The sequence below is a fragment of the Heteronotia binoei genome, chromosome 8 (assembly GCF_032191835.1).
Source record: "Heteronotia binoei isolate CCM8104 ecotype False Entrance Well chromosome 8, APGP_CSIRO_Hbin_v1, whole genome shotgun sequence".
In the NCBI taxonomy this organism is placed as follows: Eukaryota; Metazoa; Chordata; class Lepidosauria; order Squamata; family Gekkonidae; genus Heteronotia; species Heteronotia binoei.
This window is the reverse complement of record NC_083230.1, coordinates 113,865,948-113,877,132: the sequence shown is the minus strand read 5'-3', so window position 1 is coordinate 113,877,132 and position 11,185 is coordinate 113,865,948. Positions and strand designations below refer to the sequence as shown.

Genomic DNA, 11,185 nt, shown 5'->3' with positions numbered 1-11,185 from the left:
CCCTGGAATGTAGTCCGTATCGCAAACACAGCAGGTATTTTCAGACATCACAAAACTCATTCATCTTAGCTATGATGAAAATTGGGGGACAAACGTCCAGGGTCTATTGTACGGGCAGATTCCGGTTAAGCGACATATCGATATCACAAAACTAGCTCAGCATTGCCACCCAGATCTGAATCCCAGGAGCAAACCGAGTTGATTTTCTGATCAAGCACAATCTCAACGACCAGACAGTCACTGCATTCTACAGCACATGGAAAAAAATCGGGCGGCTTTTTAAAAAATAAAATACTTTTTCCTCGCTTAAAAAAACATTCACATTTTTCGTTTAAAAAAACATTTTTTCCTGTTTTAAGTGCTACAAGCATACCGCTGTAGAATACCACTATTGAAAGCAGTCCTCTATTGTTTTTTTTAAAAAAGAGAGGAAATTGGCACAGTTTGACCACTCATGACACTTTTGGAGGGAAACCAGGCACCTCTCAAAATCCAGCTTTAGAAACAAAGAAAAGAAATGTGTACCCAACTGGCCAGGTTATCAGTCTTAAACTGGAGCAAAATGAAGTGTTCAGCTTTGTCATTAAATGCCTTTTTTTTTTAAATCATCCTACCCTTCTTCAACCCCCTTAATGCCCTCTGAAGTCCAACACCTTGGCAACGCTACATCCAATCCCACCATTTTGCAGTTCAAAATTCACCAAGAAGCTCACAGAACGCTGCTTTTTAACAATGCTGCTTCCTCAGTTTCTTTTCAAGTTGTCAATGGAAAAACTATTATCAGAATGGTCCATGCGATCCATTCAAGGGGCTAATTCTCCCCTCCTTGTTCAGGCAATATTTTTTTTTTTTAGAACGTGGAGCAAGCATTTTCCTCAGAATTTCCCTCAGGTTCTCAGGTGGCAGAGTGAGGTACAGGGTCCTCACACCGTTCCAGCTGCATTCGCAACACTCCGCTTTTGTGTAGAAACCAAAGCTGTAAGAATTCCTCCGGCATTGCGTGGAATCCTGAATCTGGCAAGACGTTATCGTAGTAATGATGACTGATAAATTTTCCATGCAGGTCCATCGAAAAAGGCCAGAAACCGTAAATCGTTACTTCTTCACACAAACCCAGGGCCGCGCTGACCAAAAAGAGGCCCGTCGACAACCGCTTGGCGTGAATCCCTTTGCTCTTCCAGAACTTTCCAGTATCACGCAAAAAGTTGGGGTTAGCAAAGATCACAGTCTGTTTTGCACCAATGTCTGCAAGGGTGTAGTAAACCCGGAGTGACGGTTCTGTTCCCCCTTTCATGGAGAAGGCGGGCATGTAGATGAAGCTCTGGTTGTAGACTTTAACACTGTCCACAAAGGCTTTTCGAGACCACAGAAGGTTCTGAAACCTGTGGGGGGGGGGGAACAGAAAAAAAATCAGGAAATATATTATCTGTTCTGATAGCTATGCTAGACATTTTCCCACGTGAACGCAGGGTCTTGAGTTTCTGAGCCAGTAAAAGCACGGGTGAGTGCTATCAAGTCACAAGGGGCTTATGGTGACTCCAGCAAGGGGCTTTGAAGGCAAATGAGAAGCAGAGGTGGTTTCCGATGCCTTTCTCTGCAGAATATTTCAAGTATCAACCCTGCTTATCTTCCAAGATCTGACGAGATTGGGTTGTGGCTAGGGCTTTTTTCTTTGCAGGAATTCCTTTGCATATTAGGCCACACCTCTCTGATGTAGCCAATCCTTCAAGAGCTTACTGGGCTCTTAGTACAGGGTCTACTGTAAGCTCCAGGAGGATTGGCTACATCAGGGGTGTGTGGCCTAATAGGCAAAGGAGGTCCTGCTAGAATTCCTTACAGGGCTGTTCATATAGGGCCTACTGTAAGCTCCAGGAGGATTGGCTACATCAGGAGGGTGTGGCCTAATATGCAAAAGAGGTCCTGCTAGAATTCCTTACAGGGCTCTTCGTACAGGGCCTGCTGTAAGCTCCAGGAGGATTGGCTGCATCAGGGGTGTGTGCCCTAATAGGCAAAGGAGGTCCTGCTAGAATTCCTTACAGGGCTCTTCGTACAGGGCCTACTGCAAGCTCCAGGAGGATTGGCTACATCAGGGGTGTGTGGCCTAATAGGCAAAGGAGGTCCTGCTAGAATTCCTTACAGGGCTCTTCGTATAGGGCCTACTGAGAGCTCCAGGAGGATTGGCTACATCAGGAGGGTGTGGCCTAATATGCAAAGGAGGTCCTGCTAGAATTCCTTACAGGGCTCTTCGTACAGGGCCTACTGTAATCTCCAGGAAGATTGGCTACATCAGGGATGTGTGGCCTAATAGGCAAAGGAGGTCCTGCTAGAATTCCTGACAGGGCTCTTCGTACAGGGCCTACTGCAAGCTCCAGGAGGATTGGCTACATCAGGGGTGTGTGGCCTAATAGGCAAAGTAGGTCCTGCTAGAATTCCTTACAGGGCTCTTCGTATAGGGCCTACTGAGAGCTCCAGGAGGATTGGCTACATCAGGAGGGTGTGGCCTAATATGCAAAGGAGGTCCTGCTAGAATTCCTTACAGGGCTCTTCGTACAGGGCCTACTGTAATCTCCAGGAGGATTGGCTACATCAGGGGGGCGTGGCCTAATAGGCAAAGGAGGTCCTGCTAGAATTCCTTACAGGGCTCTTAGTACAGGGTCTACTGTAAGCTCCTGGAGGACTGGCTACATCAGAGGTGTGTGGCCTAATATGCAAAGCAGTTTCTGCTACAAAAGAAGCCCGAGTTATACCATACTGTTTCACATGCCCAGAACCTGCTTTGAGAGGCAAAATAGCTTGAGCTGCCATGCCCCTGATCTGCTATATAGCATGGGACCCCAATGTTACCAAGTCCAATTAAAAAATATCTGGGAACTTTGGGGGTGGAGAAAGGAGACATTAGGGTAGAGCCAGTAGCAATGTTGTGACAAGCGGGACTGAAATCCAAAGGGAGTTCTGGCCTTCACATTTAAATGGACGGCACACCTTTTAAATGCCTTTCCTCCATTAGAAATAATGAAGGATAGGGACACCTTTTGGGAGGGGTTCATAGAATTGGACCCCTTGGTCCAATCCTTTTGAAACTTGGAGGGTGTTTTGAGGAAAGGCACCAGATGCTATGCTCAAAATTTGGTACCTCTGCCTCAATAAACAGCTCCCTCCAGAGTCCCAGATACCCGCAGATCAATGCTCCACTATACCCTATGGAAATTGGTCTCCATAGAGAGCCGGAGGCATTTCCCTCCCCCCCCCCTCCATTTTCTCATAACCCTGAAGCTGGGGGAAGGCCTCCAAACTGGGGGATCCTCTGCCCCAACCTGGGGATTAGCAGCCCTAGGGTACAATCGGTCCCACGGACACCTTTCCTGGTGCTCACCTTTTAGAAAGAACATAAGAACATAAGAGAAGCCATGTTGGATCAAGACAATGGCCCATCCAGTCCAACACTCTGTGTCACACAGTGGCCAAAAAAATTATACACACACACACACATATACACACTGTGGCTAATAGCCACTGATGGACCTCTGCTCCATATTTTCATCTAACCCCCTCTTGAAGCTGGCTATGCTTGTAGCCGCCACCACCTCCTGTGGCAGTGAATTCCACATGTTAATCACCCTTTGGGTGAAGAAGGACTTCCTTTTATCTGTTTTAACCTGACTGCTCAGCAATTTCATCGAATGCCCACGAGTTCTTGTATTGTGAGAAAGGGAGAAAAGTACTTCTTTCTCTACCTTCTCCATCCCATGCATAATCTTGTAAACCTCTATCATGTCACCCCGCAGTCGACGTTTCTCCAAGCTAAAGAGCCCCAAGCGTTTTAACCTTTCTTCATAGGGAAAGTGTTCCAACCCTTTAATCATTTTAGTTGCCCTTTTCTGGACTTTTACTAATGCTATAAAGTAGGTGGGGGCACACAGGGCTCTTACCCAGCAGGATTTCTGATTGCCCACTGGCAATTTGATTGACTGTACAGAATAAAACGACTGCCACCTCAGTGATGATTTTAGTTTCTCACATTCCGTTTTCCCCCCACCAGTGCATTTTTAAAAATTACTTCTCTTTACTATCACAATTTGGCTTTCCCTGTTCGTGTGGCTCTGCTTTCTGCAGCAGCCATGTCATAACTAGCTCCGCCTCCTTTGGCAGCCATGTTGTGGCTGCGCCCACCACTACCTATCATAATTCCAAAGGTTCCTGCAGACTCAAAAAAAGTTTGGGTACTATGGGCAGGCCTCATTTTGGGCAGGAGCTCACAGGTGCAGAGCTCCAGAACCTCAAAATTTTATTGGGGACTGCCTCACATGCTCCCCAGAGAGTACTCAGATTGGGATCACAAAATCTATTAGTAATCCCCAGGTCGAAGGAGGCCGGATTGAAATCAACCAGAGACAGGGCCTTCTCAATTGTAGCCCCCTGCTGGTGGAACCAACTGCCAGATGAAGTGAGGGCCTTGCGGAACCTTGTGCAGTTAGGCTTGCCAATCCCCAGGTCCCAGCAGGGGTTCTTCCGCTTTCCCAGGCTCCTTCCCGCCCCCAGTCAGCTGGCCGGCGGGGGGAAGCCCCGCCCCCAGAGGACCATGTGCCTTTCCACCTCCGAAGGCTTCAGAGTCCGATTGAAAGGCTTCCTCTTGGGATGGTGTGTCTGTATTACTTTGAAGAAGTTGGCAGCAACTCGTGAGTAGAGAGGCCAATCCCTCACTTCAGAGTTGCCAGAAACCGGGGGGGGGGGGGGGAGGAGGAAAAGTCTGCTGAGCACTTCATTGTTCCCTATGTAGAGATCGATTCTCATAGGGTATAATGGGGAATTGATCTGGAAGTTTCGGGGACTCTGGGGGAGCTGTTTTTTGAGGAAGAGGCACCAAATTTTCAGTATAGTATTTAGTGCCTCTCCCCAAACTACCCCCCAAGTTTCAAAGTGATTGGACCAGGGGCTCCAATTCTATGAGCCCCAAAAGAAGGTGCCCCATCCTTTATTATTTCCTATGGAAGGAAGACATTTAAAAAAGTGTGCTGTCCCTTTAAATGTGATGGCCAGAATTCCCTTGGAGTTCAATTATGCTTGTCATACCCTTGTTCCTGGCTCTGCCCCCAGTCTCCTGGCTCCACCCCAAAGTCCCCTGGCTCCACCCCCAAAGTCTCCTGGCTCCACCCCCAAAGTCCACAGATATTTCTTGAATTGGACTTGGCAACCCTATGTGCAGTTCCGCAGGGCCTGCAAGACTCCTCTTCTGGCTGGCACTCAACTGACTGGGCACCGGTATTTAAGAGAAGTGGAAGAAGGCCGTCGCCACCAGAATAGCACCAACTCAATATCGGTTTTTTTCTGTTTTAATCATTGTATATCTATTTTATTACTGAATGTGTAATTTTAATACTCATTAATTTAATTGTTTGTGGGATTTTATGTTGTGAGCCGCCCTGAGCCTGCTTCGGCAAGGAGGGCAGGATATAAATCACATCAAATCAAAATAAATACATAAAAATAATAAATTGTGCTTTTTCTTTCTTAAAAAGGTAAAGATAATAGCCCCCTGTGCAAGCACCAGTCGTTTTCGACTCTGGAGTGATATTGCTTTCACAACGCTTTTACGGCAGACCTTTTACGGGGTGGTTTGCCATTGCCTTCCCCAGTCATCTATGCTTTCCCCCCAGCAAGCTGGGTACTCATTTGAATGACCTCGAAAGGATGGAAGGCTGAGTCGACCTCGAGCCGGTTACCTGAATCAGCTTCTGCTGGGTTCGAACTCAGGTCGTGAGCAGAGGGCTCCGACTGCAGTACTTTCTTTCCTTCTCCCCCCCCCCCCTTCAAAAAAACTTGCTTCTGAGCTCCACTGTTCAACCCCCCCCCCACGAGAATTTTGCTGAACTCTTTAAGATTTGACAAACTTTCGAATATCTTCCTCCACAAAAATGGGAAAATAACCAAAACATATCAATTAGACATATGGAAATCATCATGCCACTGTGGCTACACAGGAGAAAGTAACTTAGAAAGTACAATGGGAATAAGGCGTTTATTATGACAATTCCAGTTCAAGAAGCATTTGAAGGTAGATGCTGAGCTGATATGATTTAGTACACCTTCCAATGATCCCACATCTTTTTCTACAAAATGACCCCTGGCTATGGGAATAACATTCTAGCTAGCTTGCAACAGACAACTGTTTTTCAAAGTGCTACCATTTTAATGGATGCCAGACTCCATTTTACATATTTATTGCCTGCGCTGCTTTATCTCGTTTGCTCTCAATAAAGAAAGAACTCAATGCAGTCCGTCCTCTGATCTCCATCAGGTAAGTTTATCTTACATGTAATTAATCGGCAAGAGGATTGAATGCCAGACATTGAACTTCATGTTCAGCCAGGATGTCTCAATAGCTCGCCGGTTCATTTATTTAAAAGCTTGATATCCCGCCGCTCTGCCAACTCTCAGCTTCCGAAGTGGCCTCGTCTCGCTGAACGGCGATCATGCAGTATCCGCACGGTGATCATATGTCTGTGACAACACCTTTGAGGTAGAGCCAGCTCAAACATGGAAGATCGAATCTCCTGTGTCAAGTCCCAGCGAGGGACTTTCGTGCGTGTGACAAAATGACATCGCCCGGAAGTGACATCATCAAAATGGGCCGCTCTAGGCGTTATGCTCTAGCCATTTGGGAGGTTAAAACTCTATGGTACCTATTGTACCATAGAGTTTTACCTCCTAAATAGCTAGAGCGTCTGGGAAAACCATAGAGTTTCCCCAGAAACACCTAGAGCGGCCTGTGTGCATGCCACCATTTTGATGTTGTCACTTCTGGGTGATGTCATGGTGCCAGTGATGGAGGGGGAGGTTCCCTCTGCCGGCCCAATGTGGGCGGGCGGGTTGCGAACCTCCCGGGTGGGGGATTCCCTGCCCAGACCGGGGGCTTAGCAGCCCTAATCAGGTCTGACGCATCACCATGACTTTGAGGAGCTCATTTCCCCACTCACAATAATTTATGTGTATTTTTAAAGGCTTGTAATGAGGGGGAGCAGGGAAGGAGTGTGAGGACCAATGTTCCCTCTAAGCTGCAGAGTCTTGTGAGCGGAAATTCTACTTTGTGAGCAACTGGCATTAAAATTGTGAGCTACTGCATAAATTATTGTGCTCTGGGATCATCCTTCCTGAGCGAAGACGAAAATGCGTGAGCTGGAGGCTAGAATTCTGTGTGCTAGCTCACACTAACTCAGCTTACAGGGAACACTGGTGAGGACCATTCTTTAGCTTGGAGAAATGTCGTGGGTGACGTGATAGAGGTTTACAAGATTATGCATGGGATAGAGAAGGTAGAGAAAGGACTTTTTTCCCTTTCTCACAATACAAGAACTTGTGGACATTCAATGATATTGCTGAGCAGTCAGGTTAGAACGGATAAAAGGAAGTACTTCTTCACCCAAAGGGTGATTAACGCATGGAATTCACTGCCAAGGAGGTGGTGGCAGCTGTGAGCATTGCCAGCTTCAAGAGGGGATTGGGTAAACATATGGGGCAGAAGTCCATCAGTGGCTTTTAGCCACAGCTTATCGTTGGAACTCACTGTCTGGGGCAGTGATGCTCTGTATTCTTGGTGCTTGGGGGGGCACAGTGGGAGGGCTTCTAGTGTCCTGGCCCCACTGGTGGACTTCCTGATGGCACCTGGTTTTTTTGGCCACTGTGTGACACAGAGTGTTGGACTGGATGGGCCACTGGTGCGTTAGGGGAGGGCGGGATATAAATTTGATAAAATAAATCCAACATGGCTTCTCTTATGTTCTTATTCTGATTGATTCATGATAGCAAACACAAGCTTTCTTTTGAATATGGTTCCCAAATCCCCCCTGGCCAGCGGTGGACCATAGGAAGTATGGCTGCCAGATCCATCTTGAGAAACTCCTGGAGATCTGGGGATGGAGCTTGGGGAGAACAAGGACTTGAGCAGAGGTTGTTTTGTAGAAAAAGAGGTGCCGGAGCTCATTAGCACAACAGATTTGCATGACTCATTTGTGTATGCCACACACCCCTGATATCACCGGAATGTGTACTAAATTATATCAGCTCAGCATCTACCTTAAAATGCTTCTTGGATTATAATTGTCATCAGGGGTCATTTTGTAGAAAAATAGGTGGTGGAGCTCATCCAGGGATTGTTATGCAGCTGCACCCACTACTCAATGAACAAGGAGGTAGAACTCTCAGAAGGTGGAACTCTCAGAAAGGCTCAGGAGCTGTACTCCTGTGAGCTCCCACTGAATCCGAGGTCTGATTGTCATAATAAAACCTTATTCACATTATAACTTTTTCAATCACTTTCTCCTATCTGGCCACAGTGGCATGAGGAAGATTTCCATCTGCCTGCTTTATGTTTTGGTTATTTTTCCCATTTTTGGTGGGGGAAAATATTAGAAAGTTTGTCAAATCTTAAGAGTTCAGCAAAATTCTCACAGGGGGTTGAACAGTGGGGTGGGGAGAAAGAAAGAAAGAAAGAAAGAAAGAAAGAAAGAAAGAAAGAAAGAAAGAAAGAAAGAAAGAAAGAAAGAAAGAAAGAAAGAAAGAAAGAAAGAAAGAAAGAAAGAAAGAAAGAAAGAAAGAACACAATAAAATGTAGAGGTTGTGGACCTAAGTGAGGTACAAGGCCAGGGAATGCACCTTCCAAAGCATCCACTTGCTCTGGCCCTGCAGGTGGGCCTCCTGATGGCACCTGGATTTTGGCCACTGTGTGACACAGAGTGTTGGACTGGATGGGCCACTGGCCTGATCCAACATGGCTTCTCTTATGTTCTTATGGCCCTGCTGGTGGGCCTCCTGTTGGCACTTGGGTTTTCGCCACTGTGTGACACAGAGTGTTGGACGGGATGGGCCATAGCCTATTCCAACATGGCCTCTCTTATGTTCTTATGGCCCTGCTGGTGGGCCTCCTGATGGCACTTGAGTTTTGGCCATTGTGTGACACAGCGTGTTGGATGGGATGGGCCACTTGCCTGATCCAACATGGCTTCTCTTATGTTCTTATGGCCCTGCTGGTGGGCCTCCTGTTGGCACTTGGGTTTTCGCCACTGTGTGACACAGAGTGTTGGACGGGATGGGCCATAGCCTATTCCAACATGGCCTCTCTTATGTTCTTATGGCCCTGCTGGTGGGCCTCCTGATGGCACTTGAGTTTTGGCCATTGTGTGACACAGCGTGTTGGATGGGATGGGCCACTTGCCTGATCCAACATGGTTTCCCTTATGTTCTTATGGCCTGCTGGTGGGCCTCCTGATGGCACCTGGGTTCTGGCCACTGTGTGACACAGAGTGTTGGACTGGATGGGCCACTGGCCTGATCCAACATGGCTTCTCTTATGTTCTTATGGCCCTGCTGGTGGGCCTCCTGTTGGCACTTGGGTTTTCGCCACTGTGTGACACAGAGTGTTGGACGGGATGGGCCATAGCCTATTCCAACATGGCCTCTCTTATGTTCTTATGGCCCTGCTGGTGGGCCTCCTGATGGCACTTGAGTTTTGGCCATTGTGTGACACAGCGTGTTGGATGGGATGGGCCACTTGCCTGATCTAACATGGCTTCTCTTATCTTCTTATGGCCCTGCTGGTGGGCCTCCTGATGGCACCTGAGTTTTGGCCCCTGTATGACAGAGTGTTGGACTTCATGGGCTGTTGGCCTGATCCAACATGGCTTCTCTTATGGTCTTATGGTCACTTTCTCCAGGGGAACTATCTTTGTAGTCTGGAGACAAGCATAATAATTTCTGCAGTAGCTCACAAAGTAGGATTTTTGCTCACAAGACTCTGCAGTTTAGAGGGAAGACTGGATATCATATTTTGTATATACTTTGTATACGATATACCTTGTGTATCATATACTTTCTTTGGTTAAAATCATATAAGATGGTCTTGGTTTTTGTCCTTTCCTATTTTGCTCTATATTTTCTGTAATTTAAATCTTGATCTCTTCATGGAACAGTTCTGGTTCTCCATGAGCTTTGCAGAAACTGAAAGCGTTTCCCAGCTTTGCTCTTTCCGTCAGTTCTCAGCGTGATGGGATTTGGCTTCAGAGAACGCTCCACGGGGTTCGCATGGATTCCTGTCATTTTGTCTTCAAATCATTTGCCAGTCTGGCACCGGAACGGCAACAGATGCAACTAAAGCAGCTCATGGTGCCAAAATGTCAATAATGCCACCCAGAAAGTGATGCCCTGGCAAGAGGATGGCATTTGCAAGCCTCTGAGATAGAAAAAAAAAAAATCTCTCCAACTTTTTGGTGGGCACCAGGCCCAGGTCAACAGATGGGCAGAAGCATAGATGGCCAAGAGATCATGGAGAAAGATTGGCTTGTTTAGACTTTAAGTGAGACTATTGTCTGTATAGAGGTCAAGAAGAAGAATAATTGTATTTTTATATCCCACCCTTCTCTCTGAATCAGAGACTCAGAGCGGCTTATAATCTCCTTTATCTTCCTCCCCCACAACAGACACCCTGTGAGGTGGATGGGGCTGAGAGAGCTCTTACAGCAGCTACCCTTACAAGGACAACTCCTGCGAGAGCTATGGCTGACCCAAGGCCATTCCAAGCAGCTGCAAGTGGAGGAGTGGGGAATCAAACCCGGTTCTCCACACTTAACCACTATACCAAACTGGCTCTCATAGACAGCCAAGAGATCATGGAGAAAGATTTGCTCATTTAGAGTTTAAGTGAAACTATCGTCTGTATAGAGGTCAAGAGGTCTAGCCCCACACTGTAGTCCAATGAGAAATAACATGGTATAGGGAGGCCAGTTTTCAGGTGGGATTTGGGGATCTCCCAGAATTACAATTCACTTCCAGATTACAGAGATCAGTTCCCTCAGATAAAATGGCTGCCTTGGAGGATAGACTCTATGGCATTGAGGGGCGGGACGGTGGCTCGGTGGCAGAGTATTTGCTTGGTAAGCAGAAGGTCCCAGGTTCAATCCCCAGCATTTCCAACTAAAAAGAGTCCAGGCGAGTAGGTGTGAAAAACCTCCGCTTGGGACCTGGGAGAGCTGCTGCCAGTCTGAGTAGACAATACTGACTTTGATGGACTGAGAGTCTGATTCAGTATAAGACAGCTTCATATGCTCATATGTACTCCACTGAGGTCTCTGTCCTCCTTAGGCCTCATCCCCAAATCTCTACGAGTTTCCCAACCTGGATTGGGCAAACCTATCCC

The 11,185-nt window shown here is 47.1% G+C and overlaps 1 protein-coding gene across 2 annotated transcripts in view; it reads right to left on the bottom strand.

The window, feature by feature from the left end:
- Positions 1 to 323: 323 nt before the first annotated feature.
- ST8SIA1 (ST8 alpha-N-acetyl-neuraminide alpha-2,8-sialyltransferase 1) overlaps positions 324 to 11,185 on the bottom strand; it is a 133,429-nt gene continuing 122,567 nt past the window's right edge. Inside the window, exon 4 of one of the 2 annotated variants that reach the window (XM_060244610.1) lies at positions 324 to 1,382. In XM_060244610.1, the coding sequence (XP_060100593.1) occupies positions 896 to 1,382 (487 nt within the window). In that variant the 3' untranslated portion in view covers positions 324 to 895. The remainder of the gene's footprint in view (positions 1,383 to 11,185) is intronic. The other variant, XM_060244611.1, reaches the window with a different exon arrangement.